At 41.6% G+C, this 16135-nt stretch overlaps 1 protein-coding gene across 9 annotated transcripts in view; it reads right to left on the bottom strand.

Annotated features, from left to right (window-relative positions):
• SCN8A (sodium voltage-gated channel alpha subunit 8) overlaps positions 1–16135 on the bottom strand; it is a 177284-nt gene that overhangs the window by 89789 nt on the left and 71360 nt on the right. For 6 of the 9 annotated variants that reach the window (XM_045466872.1, XM_045466879.1, XM_045466870.1 and 3 more), the window contains exons 3-6: positions 5798–5916; positions 3805–3894; positions 3017–3145; positions 1099–1190 (exon numbers count right to left, since the gene is read on the bottom strand). In XM_045466872.1, coding sequence (XP_045322828.1) covers positions 1099–1190; positions 3017–3145; positions 3805–3894; positions 5798–5916 — 430 coding nt within the window. Of the gene's footprint in view, positions 1–1098; positions 1191–1347; positions 1440–3016; positions 3146–3804; positions 3895–5797; positions 5917–16135 lie in introns of all 9 variants that reach the window. The other 3 variants (XM_045466871.1, XM_045466874.1, XM_045466878.1) reach the window with 1 other exon arrangement.

Here is a 16135-nt window from a genome sequence, read left to right as displayed (position 1 = left end):
TGGACACAACCAAAGTCCAATCAGCAGCCATACAGTCTTGATTTCTGCCGTGTTACTGCCAGTATATCTCAGGCTTGCAAGACTAACTAAAATATCTTTCCTTCCAGTCAAAACCAGTCTTTAGAAAAAACAGTTAAGTGCTACTCAGTAGTAAGGATTTATATTAAATGAAGGACCTTAGCTTGGGGTCCACAGATGGGTTTTAGAGGGGCCTGCAAACTTTCCCCTGATTCTCAAAAGGATCCAAACCCTTCCAAAGGTTAAGAACCACTGGGCCAGCGCAAACAGCACCAAAAAGAAAAAGGCAAAAATTGTAAAAAGACTGTCGATTAACTACCTCTCAACCACCCACTGATTCCTTTTTTTTTCTTCTCAAGTTTCTGTCCTTTTTGTTTGCCCAGACATTCAGATGTATGTATCTTATCTTACCTTGGATTGTTTTTAACAGCATCTGCACAAGCATTCATGGGGATCTGTGTTTGAAAATGGTCTCTGAATATATATATATTCACTGGCTCTTACTCCAGTGAAACAGACAGCGACAGAATGTGATAGACAGTGATTATTAAAGTTCAGTTCCCTAACTCCAAGGCTCTTTAATTTGGCTATAATACTGGACTAGTCAACAGGTAAGTCTCTTCTGGGGTTAAATAATTCCATTAACACAGTAACAGTAAAAGTACAGTTCATTGAAGAACATCCCATCAGCAAACCATGCGACAGGAAGCCTAGAAATCACAAGCAATGGGATGACAGTGAATGTTAAATTACTGTAATTCCATGAGGCCAGGAAGCACATGATTTATGTTCAAAGAGACAGCTAGCTCTGTGACAATTTTTTCACATATTGTAAGATCCAAATGATGTCGAAGCACGTGCTTTTTCAAAGCATGGAATGGGGGCTGCATGCCTGGCAAAGCGTCATCACTGAAACTGCCTTACGACCAAAGGGCCATCCCAGAGAACGTCTCCCAGGAGAAACATGCGGAGTGCAAGGCCATACCAATTGTGCTGACGCCAGCTTTAGAATGTGGTGGACAAATGAATGGAGGGGAAAGAGGAGATGAGGCAGTCAGTCTTGTGTGTAAATTTTCTCACCTGGAATTACAGAGATAGTTTTCAAAGCTCGCAGAACCCTGAATGTTCTCAGCGCTGAGACATTGCCCAGGTCCACAAACTCTGTCACATATCTGTAGTAAGGGAGGTCACACACAGACACAAATGACAAACACAGACACGAACACAAAACACCGAAGGAAAAAAACAAAACCACAACAAAACAAAAAGTACAATACGTCACGTCAGGGCCCTAACCCCACACCTAACACCAACCCCGGGCCATCTTACCTGGGATTACCGAAATAGTTTTCAAAGCCCTCAGTACCCTGAAAGTGCGTAGAGCTGAAACATTGCCTAGGTTTACAAACTCTGTTATATACCTGCAGAATCAAACCAAAGTTAACTTGTAATGGTACCACTGGGCGAGGGTTTGACAATGGGGGGGAAGAAAGGGTCTTACACACAAGCTATGATTTCATTTTTTGTTGTTGTTGAAAAAGAAAATTTCAAAATATAAACATTTAAAGAGCACATTTTTTTTTTTTCCAATTGGCAAGGAGAATTCAAAAGAATATTTGAAAGAACCGATACAACCGGGAGGTTCCGGGGGGCTTACTCTCTTAATCAGCATCGGGCTGTGTAGATCCCAATCAGAATGACTACTCTCAGTCCACTCATTATGTTTAGCAAAAAGGAAGGCCAGGAGGTATCAAAGGCTTATGCCCCCAAGCTTTGCGAACAATTTCTTAGAAAAAAGGAGACAAATTTCTGCAGCAGAATCCCCATAAAAACAAATTTACATTCAAATAATTCCCTCGATGACAACGGCAAAAGTGCCTGTCTATATATATGACTTATCCAAGAGTTGTACGCATTATCTTTGCAGTCATGCCTACAGATGAAGTTATAGCCTGTGACATACAAAAGCAGGGCTCAGGATCATGGGATCAAAGCAAAGAGTGTGTTAAGTGCCCGTTTTGTCACCAGCTCTGTGCCTAGCAAAAGACACTTAAATTTTAAATGAACACCAAGGTGTACTCATAATGTTGGAAAGCTAGAAGTTGCCTTAAAATAACAGAAAGTCAAAGTTCCAGTTTCAAATATTCAATGCATACCATTCATTCATTCATTCACATTTTCCAGGTGAAATACATCTTTCTGATGCTCAGGCCGTATATATACAAACGCACTCAACCTTTCACACATTTGCATACACACACACAGCCTATACAACACCCTTATTATACCCTACTCTACCAGAGAGTGCTTTCCCAACCTGAAGATAAAAATAATAAAGTCTGTTATAACTCTTCTATCATCAGCTAAGTTTCCCAAAGAGATAGGTGTTCACTGTTAAAACAACAATGAACAAGTTACCAAGAGCAGCTAGCATACTAATGGAGAATTATACTATTATCTCGCAATAGTTTGAAGTTCTGGTCAGTACTTCCTTAGGAAGTGACCAGTTTGGATACCTTGGCTCATGTTTTAACTCTAAAATGTGCTCTGAAGTCTCCAACATCTGGGTCAGCCTCACAAAATTACATGCGATACGACATACCCAGGAAATGGATTTTCAGCTTAATTAAGGTTTACACCTAAAACATTTCAAGTCTTCACTAAGGCCCCATAGTGATCAGCGTGCAAACCTTGGTCAGTGCTATAAGGGGGAAGAAAATACGAGAGCATGTCAATGGAAAAATCACTTCCTACTTCCTTTCCTAGCTGTAAAGCCTTGGCTTACCTTCTTCCATATAGACATGCTGTCACTGCCTAGACTGCCCAGCCCTCACAAGCAAGAATCCCAGGCATAAGCCTGTGTGGCCTTGCATGGTTACCCATTGACTCTGCTTGTAGCTGGCCACAAACGTGCCCTTAACCAACACAACCACGCATACAACCACATAGATGTAATCACACCCTGAATGTCAGTCAATAAAGTAAGCAGACAACTTACGCCATCATGATGACGCTGAAATCTAACCAGTTCCACGGATCCCGTAAAAAGGTAAAGCCATCTATGCAGAAACCTCTTGCAATGATTTTCACTAGTGATTCAAATGTATAAATCCCTGTGAATGTGTACCTGTCAAAGAAACGGATAGCTCGAGGTAAGTTCTGAACAGACAGAAACTTTGAATGAATCTTTTAAGGTAACGGTGCCTGAAGTGCAGCTTCGACTGACAGAGACAAAACAGAACGGGCACGGCCAGTGCAGCAGAAAGAATGGCAGGAAGGGGAAGGGGTGCTTTGAAGGAGAAACTTACCGAAACACAAAACCAAGAACTTTGGAATGTTGTGGGTACCCTCTAGTAGGTGATAATTTTGAACCAGGTGAGGAGGCCCCAGAGCTATTTTTAACTTTAGACAAGTCAAAAAAAAAAAAAAAAAAAGGAGACCTCATGTTGGAGAAGAAGGCAGTGCCACGAGGGACTAACTGAGGGCACAAGATGGCACTGGGGCAGCAGGTCAAAGGCTCTGGCCAGCACAGCAGGGGTGGAGGTGAAGGGCAGTAACTTCCAGAGCACACTTTCTCTTCTTTCTCTTTCTAGAGTTTGCCTCTAAGGGTAGTTCCTAAATTCCACATGAAGCCTCCCCCCTCTCTGTGAAGTAAAGAGTGGGGGGAGAAAAAAAAACAGCAACAACAATTTTTTTCCCTTGACATTTAAACTGTGCAAAGCAAGATTCGGTGAGTAGAAATCCTTGAAACAAGCAGGCAGACAAATTAATAAATGAGCTACTTACTCCACATTCTTCGACCATTCAGGAGGGTTACTAAAAGTCATGAATACACAGTTGGTCAAAATAGTGCACATAATGATCATGCTAAATACTGTAGAAAAGAGTCAAGGGAGAATGTACAAAATCTGGCCTGTTTTCTTCCTCAGAAAGCAAACACGTTTCACACTGGGTATCATGAGAATTAAATCGGTAACCTGAAAGGAGAATGCCACCATATGTATCTACACCTGACCAGAGAACTGTGGGTGGACACAGCAGGAAGGCCACTTTCAAAAAGCCTGCCACTGCTCTACCCCTTTTGGATAAAACATTTCCCCCCTCTTGCCACTTTAGCCTCAGCTATGGAATAAGCCTCCAAATACCTTTATACACAGTAACCTGAAATCTACCAGTCTACTGGATGCCAAAGTCATCAGGTGACAAAGTAAATTGAATCGAACCTGTACTATTCAGTACTCATTTATTAATTTACCTTATGTAACTACTTACTTGAGAATCTACATGCAATTAATGGTTTACTTTTAATTTTAATTGAAGTATAGTCGATATATACAAAGTTACGTTAGCTCGGGTTTAGAACGTAACAGTTGGCTTTTCTCCCTAGTTCTCCAAAGGGCTGAGTTGTCCTTGGAGGGCAATGCTACAGCCACTATGTGTGGCATTTGCACACTTTGGGAAACCAGTTATGGCCTGTTGGGGAAGGATTTCAAGGACATCTGTACCACTGTACCCCTAAAAATTAGATAATGGGGTAAATTCATCTGATCGTTTTGAAAGCGCCCAGGAATGCTTATGGATAACAAACCACTTTGATGTCTTTTCAGTCTACCCAAGATTGTTCTCAGCCCTTTCTGTTCTTGTCTACTGAGAAAAAAATAAACTCCTTTAGGTCAGCATGGGAGTTATTCAAACTCAAACTGTCACTTCACCCAGCAGAGAAGCCATATCTCATTTGTTGCTAACTCACTCTCTCTTGCTAATGGCATTCACCATCTTCATTCTACTAATGGAGTTTCAAAAACAAAAAATACTTCTTACGGCTGGGTTTTTCTTCCGGGAATCATAACAGAAGACATTGTCTTCTGAACCAGCAAAAAGGGAAGAAGTCCATTGTGAATTATTTATTCCTTATAAACCTTTAGATTTCAGAACTACGTTACTTGTAAACCACTGATTTCAGAATCAAGCTACTAAATTCTTAAGAGTTAATAAAATGTGGCAAAAGCTTATTAGCAAACCAATTTGCCCAAGTTGCAACTGCTGCTTCCTCATCTCACCTGGAGGATACACTATCCTTGGAAGCACAGGACTAAGCACTGACAGATTCAACACCAACCATAAAATTTTAAAGTTATGCAAAGTAGCTAAACCCATCACATAATTTTTTATCTGTCATATGCTCTCCTATATTAATAAGATAAAAAAAAAAAAGGCAGGCCACATGAGTAAATTGGCATTTTCTATTTAAGGGCAGTAAAAATACCAGAAAGATGCATATCAGTCTTACAATCTAGATCTAAACCTCTGTACCGAGGAGGCCATTTAATCTGAGACTATCTCAGACACTTTCCATACCCACTGCTCAAGAGATCAGAAATATACAAGGCCGATCTCTAAAGCATTCATTCAACTATTTGCACTCAACGAAGCAGCCTTCCAAAAAATTCTAATATCGGACTTACGCTAAAGAACTGAATCATATGCTCAGGATAAAATTACTGAAGCCTGAGCGCTTTAAAAAGTTACAGGTTATCATCTTAATTTGTCTCTCTTCACGATACCAACGAAATTCCAGACTCCCATGATATCATCCTAGGAAAAAAGAATTTGCTGAAGCTCAGCTCAGGATCCGGAAGAAGTTCACTCACACTTCTGACTGGTGGGATAGTCAAGTACACTATTGATAAAATACTTAATATACAATTCGATTGTCAAAGTTCAGAAAGTGTAGCAGTGAGCATGCAACTTCTGCACTCCACATTTGTGAAAAGGATATGAATGTATCAAAATTTTAATAGCTATTCTTCTTATCAGGTTAAAAGGACTTAAAATGTACAAGGCAGGCGTGGCACTGAATCTGAAGAGAGTTTTCCCTCTGTTTAATACTACAAAGGTCTGTGGAGAAAGAAAAAGAGAAATTATTAAAGCATGGGAATTAACCACCACATGAAACAACATTTTTTCTAGGCAAGAAATAAATAAACTCAAATATACTTATGCTTTTGACTTCCCAATTTGGTTTCTAAGGCAAGAAACCTTAAAATTCCACGTCTCTCTTACCTTCACCTCCCTCCCCTGCCCTGCCCCAGATTATATACATAATACACAGTGGGCACTGTCTTAGCAGTTTCATACATTTCTGTAAACTTCTTTCCTTCTTTCAGAAATAAGCCATTTGAACTGTACCGGGGCCGTATCTCGGCCAGCTCTGGACAAGGTGAGGAAGTTCATTAATATAGGATTTATTTACTCCACGAATGTTTCCTAAGTCCCTACTACGTTCCAGGCAACGATCTAGGGGCTTCGGAAACAGCAGGGAACAAGGCTACCATGGTGTGGGGAGCTTATATTCCAATGGGGAAGACAGACTACAAATAAACACAATGAACAAGTAAATTATATACAAGTGCAAGTGCTATGGAAGAAGGAGGAAGATGAAGGAAGGGGAGTGCTGGGGTCAGGGGACGAGGGAACACAGAGGTGACAGTTTTAAAGGACATGGTCAGGGTACGCCTACTGAGAAAAAAGATGTAAGCAAAGACTTGAAGTTAAGTGAGAAGAGTTCTTCATTCCACCAATATATACCTACCAAGTCTGCTCTATCTGCCTTTTTTATTTTTATTTTTTAACGTTTATTCATTTTTTGGGAGACAGAGACAGCATGAGCAGGGGAGGGGCAGAGAGAAAGGGAGACACAGAATCCGAAGCAGCCTCCAGGTTCTGAGCTGTCAGCACAGAGCCCGACGCGGGGCTCGGACTCACCAACTGTGAGATTACCACTTGAGCCGAAGAAGGACGTTAACTGACTGAGCCACCCGGGTACCCCAATTCCATCTGCATTTGAAGAGCCTCTATTATCACCCTTATCAAATTCATTCAACCATATTTTCCACCATGAATCTTTCTGTCTGGCCAAATGAGTACACATTACAATAACTCGAAATGTTGGCCTCTGCTCACATTGATTGTCCGACCCAGAATGCTTTTCTCGTCTCACGAATTCAATTCAATCAAAATACTTTTGAGCATCTATTTTGTGTGAAACTGTATAAAGCTGTACTTTTAGAGAAGACATACATGTGAGCTAGTAATTATGATGCAGGGTAAACACAAAGTTCAATAACAAAAATACGTGTAATGTAGGAGAGGCAGCAGGAGGGAGGGTTTTCTCTCCCTTCGGGTAGGGAATGAAAGGGAGGAGAGTGAGCTGGAAGGTGTTCACAAAGGAAGGTAACTAGTATTTGGAAAGTTTTTGTTTTTGTTTTTTTAAGTTCATTTACTTAATTTGAGACAGAGAGTGCAAGTGGGGGAGGGGCAGAGAAAAAGGGAGAGGCAGAATCCCAAGCAGGCTCCATGCTCAGCACTGAGCCCGATGTGGGGCTCGATCTCCGGAACTGGAATGACCTGAGCTGACAGCAAGAGTCAGATGCTTAACTGACTGAGCCACCCAGGAGCTCCTGGAAGGGGTTTTATCAACGTTTATTTATTTTTGGGACAGAGAGAGACAGAGCATGAACGGGGGAGGGGCAGAGAGAGAGGGAGACACAGAATCGGAAACAGGCTCCAGGCTCTGAGCCATCAGCCCAGAGCCTGACGCGGGGCTCGAACTCACGGACCGCAAGATCGTGACCTGGCTGAAGTCGGACGCTTAACCGACTGCGCCACCCAGGCGCCCCTGGAAGGGGTTTTAAAGGATAACAGGGGAAGGGCTGGCAGATAAAGGGCGAAAGGTTGGCAGGGAAAGGGAACAGCATAGTATGTATGGAGGCATAGTAGCACACAACTGCGGGCTGTTTTGGGGGGAATGACAAGTAATTCGGGGTTGCTGGAGGATAAACAGAGAAGGGGTGCAGCAGATTGTGAAGCTGGAGGTACAGGGGCCCCAACAGACTGAGTTCCTAAGGAGACAAGGCCGGGGGCAAGTACACAGCACCAACACCTCACTAGCGGATGAAAGGGCAGATGGTCAAATGTTGGCCATGTTAAGTAGGCTTTTTAAAAAACGTAGAGCAGTCCATGCTTGTAATAACATACAAGGCACAAGACTTAAGTTCTATCTCATTACCCAAAGATAAGCTTTGCTGCTTATATATCTTTTTTTGTATGTCTTTTCAGAACTTTTCTGTGTAAATACAAGCACACAGATACAGCCTTAAAAAGACTCTCTCTCTCTTGGATGGGATTGTACTATAAATACTCTTCTGCACCTTGCATTAAAAAAATGATCCCCCACAAAGAAAAGCCCAGGACCAGATGGCTTCACTGATGAATTCCACCAAATGTTTAAAGAATTAATACCAATCCTTCGCAAACTCTTCCAAAAAAACAGAAGATGACACACTTCCCAACTCATTCTGTAAGGCCGGTATTGCCTTGATACAAAATTAGACAAAGATACCATGAGAAAAAAAAAATAAAACTAAAGACTAATATCCCTTGTGAATATAGATACAAAAGCCTCAACAAAATACCAGCAAATTGAATCCTGCCGCATATAAACAGGATTACAGGGGGTGCCTGGATGGCTCAGTCGGTTCAGTATCTGACTCAATCTCAGCTCAGGTCATGATCTCATGGTTTGTGAGACTGAGCCCCGTGTCGGACTCTGAGCTGACAGTGCAGAGCCTGCTTGGGATTCTCTCTCTGCCCCTCCCTGACTTGTACTCATACATTCTCTCTCAAAATAAATAAATAAACATTAAAAAAAGGATTATACACCATGATCAAGTGGGATTTATCCCAGAAATACAAAGACGGTTTAACGTGTGAAAAATCAATGTAATGCAACACGTTAATAAAATAAAGGACAATAACTGCATGATCATCTCAACAGATGCAGAAAAAGCATTCGACAAAATCCAACACTCTTTCATTTTTTTTAATGTTTACTTTATTTTTGAGAGAGAGAAAGAGAGACAGAGTGCAAGAAGGGGAGGAGCTAAGAGAGAGGGAGACACAGAATCTGAAGCAGGCTCCAGGCTCTGAGCTGTCAGCACAGAGCTTGACGCAGGGCTTGGACCCACAAACCATGAGACCACGACTGGAGTTGAAGTCAGATGTTTAATTGACTGAGTCACCCAGGTGTCCCCCCAGTGCTCTTTCATAATGAAAACACCCAATAAACTAGAAATAGAAGGGAACTTCCTTAACCTGATAAAGAGCATCTATGAAAAAACCACAGCTAACATCACATTTAATGACAAGACGGAAAGCTTCCTCCCAAAGAGCAGGAACAAGACAAGGATGTCCCTCTCACCACTTCTATTCCATATTGTACTGGATGTTCTAGGCAAGGCAAGTAAGCAAGTAAAACAATTTCTGTTTTCAGATGAAATGGTCTTGTATACAGTTAACTCTAAGGAATACACAGACACAAAACTAAAAACAAGAACAAAACACAAAACTATTAGAGCTCATAAACAAGTTCAGCACGGATTCAAGATACAAGATAAATACGTAAAAGTAAGTTGTATTTCTATACACTAGCAATAGACAATCCAGAAATTAAGAAAACAACTCCATTCACAAGAGCATCCAAAAGAACAAAATACCTAGGAATAAGTTTAATAAAAGAAGTATAAGATTTGTACACTGAAAACTACAAAACATCATTCAAAGAAATTTTTTAAAAAGACCCAAACCAGTGGAAAGACACCTTGTGTTCAGGGATTAGAAGACATGATGTTGTTAAGATGGCAATCCTCCCCAAACTAATCTACAAATTCAATGCAACGCCAATCAAAATTTCAACTGCTTTTTTTGGGCAGAAATTAACAAGTTGAAAATTCATATTCAATTCCTATAGAAATGCAAGGGAACCAAAATAGCCAAAACAATTTTGAAAAATAAGAACAAAGTTGAGGACTCACACTTCCCTGTTTCAAAGCTCACTACAAAGCTATAGTAATCAAGACCATGGTACTAGCAGGGTGCCTGGGTGGCTCAGTCAGTTAAGCATCTGACTTCGGCTCAGGTCATGATCTCACAGTCCAGTCCGTGAGTTCAAGCCCCGTGTCGAGCTCTGTGCTGACAGCTCAGAGCCTGAAGCTTGCTTCAGAGATTATGTGTCTCTCTCTCACTGTCTCTGCCACTCCCTGCTTGCATTCTAGCTCTCTCTTTCTCGCTCTCAAAAATAATAAACATTAAAAAAAAAAAGACTGGGGGCGCCTGGGTGGCGCAGTCGGTTAAGCGTCCGACTTCAGCCAGGTCACGATCTCGCGGTCCGTGAGTTCGAGCCCCGCGTCGGGCTCTGGGCTGATGGCTCAGAGCCTGGAGCCTGCTTCCGATTCTGTGTCTCCCTCTCTCTCTGCCCCTCCCCCGTTCATGCTCTGTCTCTCTCTGTCTCAAAAATGCATAAAAACATTAAAAAAAAAAAAAAAAAAAAGACTGTGGTGCTAGCATAAGGATAGACATATCTATCAATAGAACAGAACTGAGAATTCAGAAATGAGCCCATACATCTACGTTAATTGATTTTTTTTAAGGGTGCCGAGGTAATTCAAAGGGAAAGAGTAGCCTTCAATAATTAGCGCTCAGACAATTGGGTAACCACATGCAAAAGAATTGAATCCGGACCTGTACTTCACACCTTATACAAACATTAACTCACAATGGAATGAAAACCTGAATGTAAGAGCTAAAATGATAAAACTCTTAGAAGAAAACAAAAGTGTAAATCTTCACATCTTTGGATTAGGCAATGGTGTCATATTTGTGACACCTAAGGCACAAGCAACCAAACTGAAAAGAGATAAATTGGACTTCATTAAAATTCAAAATTTTGTGCAAAATGACACTATCAAGAAAGTTAAAAAAAAAAAACCCACATAATGGGAGAAAATATTTGCAAATTGTGAATCTAATAAGGATCTAGCAGCCAAAATAGAAAAGGACTCTTAGAGCTCAGCAGCAGTAAAAAGGCAATCTAGTTTTAAAAAAGATTAGAAAAAGCAGACAAGTGGCCAATAGGCACACGAAAAGATGTTCAACATCAAAAGTTTTTAAGGAAATGAAAATAAGACCACATGAGACAGCACTTCACACCTACCAGGATGAATATAATGAACAACAACAACATAGAAAAGAAAAAGTGCTGGCAGGGATATAGAGAAATTAGAACCCTCACACATTATTGGCGGGACTGTAAAATGGTACAGCCATCTTGGAAAACAGTTTGCCAGTTCTTTAAAAGTTAAACACAAAGTTACTGTATGACCCAGCAATTCCTCTCCTAGGTGTATGACCAGAAGAACTGGAAACAGGTATTCACACAAAAACTCATACTCGAATGTTCATTAGTACATTATTCAAAATACTACTAAGCAGAAAGGACCCTGATGTCCATCAATGATGAATGAATAAACAAGATGTGGTCTATCATTATATAATGCGATGTCAGTCAGTCTTTAAAAGGAATAAGATTCATATACATGTTACAACACAGATAAACCCTGAAGACATCATGCTAAGTGAAATAAGACAGACACAAAAGGACAGATATAGGATTCTACTTCTACGAGGAACCTGGAATAGGCAAATTCACAGAGAAAGAAAGTAGAATGGAGTTTACCAGGGGCTGGAGGAGGGGAAATGGAGAGTGACCATTTAATGGATACAAGTTTCTCTCTGGGATGTTGAAAAAGTTCTGGAGATGGATGGTGGTGATGATTGTACAACATGGTAGATATATTTAATATCACTGAACTGGGTACTTAAAAATGGTTAAGGGGCACCTGGGTGGCTCAACTGGTTAAGCATCTGACTTGTGGTTTCGGCTTAGGTAATAATCTGACTCTTGGTTTCATGAGTTCAAGCCCCACGTCAGGCTCTGTGTTGGCAGCACGGGGCCTGCTTGGGATTCTCTCCCATTTCCTCTCTCTCTCTGACTTTCCCCAACTCGCACTATCTCTCTCTCAAAATAAATAAACTTTATTATTACTTTTTTAACGTTTATTTTTGAGAGAGAGACACACACACACACAGAGTGTAAGCGGGGAGGGGCACAGAGAGAGAGACAGAGACACAAAATCTGAAGTGGGCTCCAGGCTTTTAGCTGTCAGCACAGAGCCCGATGTGGGGCTCGAACTCACGAATGGTGAGATCATGACCTGAGCTGAAGTCGGACGCTTAACTAACTGAGCCAGCCAGGTGCCTCAATAAAGAAACTTTAAAAAATTTTAATTAAAAATAGTTAAAATGATAAATTTTATGTTACATCTATTTTACCACAATAAAAATATATACATTATTACCTGAAGAGTGTCTAGTAAGGTGTTATTGATAAAGTTTTAAAAATTAGCTTTATTCCAAGCCAAATAGTAGAATTAAGAATAGTAATAACTAAAAGTGGTTCCTAACCCATTCTGAACTTCAGAGTGATTTGAGGAGCTTTTTGGAAACTAAACACATCTGGACCCAGAAAAAAGGAAAGATAGAAAGAAATTAAGGATTATACATGCCACAACATGGGTGAACCTTGAAAATCCTGAAAAGAATTCAGACACAAAAGGTCACATATTGTAGGATTCTACTTATATGAAAGGCCCAGTATAGGCAGATCTATGACAAAAAGTTGGTCAGTGGCTGCCTAGGGCTGGATGGAGAGGGGAATGGGGGAGTCACTGCTAATGGATCTCACTGGGGTGACAAGAATGTTCTGGAATTAGATAGTGGTGACAACTGCACAACCTGTGAACAAGAAACCAATGAAAAGCACACTTGAAAATGGCGGACTGTCTAGCTTGTGAATGATATCTCAGTAAAAAACACACCACAGCAACAAAACAAAACAGTGAACCATTTCAAGAAGTGTAAGACATATAAAAAGGTCTGAAGAATGATACCACTAACATCTATCTATCTATGTACCCATCAGGAGCTGAAGAGCTAAGGCCTTACCGATACTGCTCCTTCCAGCACACGCTCCAAATATACCCCCTCTTCCCAGAAAGGAGGCGTGATTTTGAATTTCACCCTGAGGTCCCACTTTTTAATGAAATATCCCCAATGACTCTGAGCTCTCCCTTTTCTGAACTTTTTTTTTTAAGAGTATTTATTTTGAGAGAGAGCGAAAGAGCACGCAAGTGGGGGAAGGGCAGAGAGAGAGGAGGAGAGAATTCCAAGCAGGCTCTGCACTGTCAGCATGGAGCCTGATGTGGGGCTCGAACTCATGAACCATGAGATCATGACCTGAGCTAAATTCGAACTGACTTAACTGACTGGGCCGCCTTTTTTTTTTTTTTTAAACCCTTCTTTCCCGGCGCCTCCCCCCAACAGTTACCCCTGAAACTAGAGGGCAGGAATCAATCTCATACTTCCTCCCACGGTTCCAGGAGAAGGCTCAACCCATGCCACGCACTCCCAATAAACAGCTGCTGACAGATTATTATTTTTTAAAAGATCCTTTCCTCTCATCTTCTGTTCTTTCCTTTGGTAATCTGGCAGTCAGGCCTTTCTCTCCCAAGTAGAAAAGCAGTGCTGGTATTGAGCCACATCCACTCTGGAAATGCTCAATTCACTATCCCTAGAGACTGCAGTGCGAAATCGTTCTTCCTGTTACTAGAGGATATTGGCTCCGGCAGGGCATGCTGCAGGGAAGCCGAATCCTAAAAGCAAGAGGGAGCGGTAGACCCAGGGTTAGGCTGAAAACAGGTCAGAGGCCGGGTCTTCCATATTTTGGCTACCCAAAGAAACAAAGACCCCGGGGCCTTTCCCGAAACCCCCTCTCTGAAGTACTTGTAGGCCTCTGTTTCTATAGCAACTCCCTCTATGAAAATGCCAAGCCTTTCAAATAACCTCCCCATTCAACCTCATAATATTCCTGTGAAGTATGGCTGAGGAGGGATTGTTATCCTCTATGCATTTTACAAAAGCTCAGGAGAGGGACACCACCTATTGAAGGTCACGCAGCCCAGAGCAGCATGTTATGCCAAGTTGAGAGCCTCTTTACAGCTTCTACTGTGCCAGATTGAGAGGCAGTTTAGCGGCAATCTGGCAGAGAATGAAACTGGTGTGGGGGATGGATTCTCTGGTGAATGAGAAATGTGAGCCCCTGGGGTACACTACAGAAAAGCCTAAGCAACAATGAAAGAAGTGCTGGCCCATGTCCCAGGATCTCAAAACCACCAGGCCGGGCCTTGACAACATCACCCACCTGCCTTAGAAGAAGACAGGGAAGAGGACTTTTAAAAGCAACGTCCCCTGCACCTTCCGTTCCTCTTATCTTTTAGTTTGATCGTGGTGGAAAGACAGGTCTCGAGGTGCCACCGAGGGGACTTCCTATCGCAGAGTCAGCATCTGCGCATCAATAAATCTCTGCTGCCTGATTAATGAACAAATGCTTGTATGTGCGAGGTGAGGGACAAGAAGGAAAGGCAAAAGAAAAGGAAGACAGTAAGACACTGAAACTGTTAGCTTTGGTTGAAGAAAAACCAGGAGGCAGCTAAGATCCTGAATTAGTAAGAGCTGGCGAGGAAAGTAGGGATCTTCAGTGAATTTTAAAACTACAGCTTTATAGGTGTATGGGCTTTATTAAGAATGTTTTAAATGTGAAGTAGAAATTTCATAATGAATCGTACTGAACACTGCACACAGAATAAATAGTTTATCAGCACTCCTTTCTAAATATTTACATCCTAGATCTTCATCAAGTAGAAAAACAAGGTATTTTTTTCTATTCAAAGAGAAACAAACATATAAGCCGCACTAAATTTCCTGAAATGAAGAGGAATCCTCCATACTTCAAGTAGCGAGTTGTATTACAATAAAACACACTTTTTGTTAAAATAATTATTTACAGGGGCGCCTGGGTGGCTCAGTCGGTTAAGCGTCCGACCTCAGCTCAGGTCACGATCTCGCGGTCCATGAGTTCGAGCCCCGCGTCGGGCTCTGGGCTGATGGCTCAGAGCCTGGAGCCTGCTTCCGATTCTGTGTCTCCCTCTCTCTCTGCCCCTCCCCCGTTCATGCTCTGTCTCTCTGTCTCAAAAAATAAATAAACGTTAAAAAAATTAAAAAAAAATTATTTACATGTACTTAATTTATATGCAGTTTTTCATAACTGCATATTTAGCATAAAACAAGATGGTGTTTGAACTAACACAAGTTCTCGAAGCTTAGGAATCTCCCTTTTGACGCTGGTCTGTGTGGTGCTTATATGAGAAATAGAATAGTATATATCAGGAGTCAGCAAATTTGACTTCTAAAGAGCCACATAGTAAATACCGTAGGCTCTGTGGGCCATACAGTCAACTAAACCCTGCCCCTGTGGTGCAAAAGTAACCTCAGACAATATGTAAACAAGTAAGAGTGGCTGTGTTTCAATAAAACTTTATTTATGGACAAGGAAATTTAAACTTCATGTAATTTTCACACATCACAATATATTGTGACTTTTGACTTTTCCGTAACCATTTACAAATGTACAAACCCTTGTGAACTCACGGGCCACACAACAACAAATGGCAGAGATGACCTGACCCATGGGACATAGGTGATTGATCCCTGTTATACACTAACACCAGTTCCAGACCTAGGCCAGACTGGCTGCATAGGAATTATGTGAGTAGCTTTTTAAAAAAATGCAAATCCACAAGTCCCACCCCAGAGGTTCTGATGCAGTAAGCTGCAGAGGAATCTGTGCTCACCAGGATTTTGGGAACCACCAGGTCACCTCCCAGTCCCTAAAACAGTGGGGTTTCAAAACACTTGTCTTAAAACACTTAGGTTCTCCTGCTTCAACTGCTCCTACCTCGCTGTATGGCCTGGACTGCATCTCTCTGGATCCGATTTTCCTTGTCTATAATATGAGAGAGAGGGCTGCCTGATGGGCGTGCCCAGGTCCTTTCCTGCTCTGACATCTGTGACTCTGATTTAGAAAATATGCAGAAGCATCCAAGATTAAGTGCAACAAAGCAGCAAACCATACTTTGGAGGAGAAAGCCTATTATTATTTATTCTTTCACATTACATCTTGGTGGAACTCTCCTGAATTGGTTATTTTGCTCCTTCATGGGATACTCTGTCAAGTTCAGGGTCAAGAGCATTTGATACTATCTTGAGAACTACACTTATGTGGGCAGGGGGCAGCAGGGAGCAGCCCCACGGCACAGCTGCCCAC

This window comes from Leopardus geoffroyi, chromosome B4, assembly GCF_018350155.1.
Source record: "Leopardus geoffroyi isolate Oge1 chromosome B4, O.geoffroyi_Oge1_pat1.0, whole genome shotgun sequence".
NCBI classification, from domain to species: Eukaryota; Metazoa; Chordata; class Mammalia; order Carnivora; family Felidae; genus Leopardus; species Leopardus geoffroyi.
The sequence above is the reverse complement of the archived record's forward strand: the minus strand, read 5'-3'. Positions and strand labels throughout refer to the sequence as shown.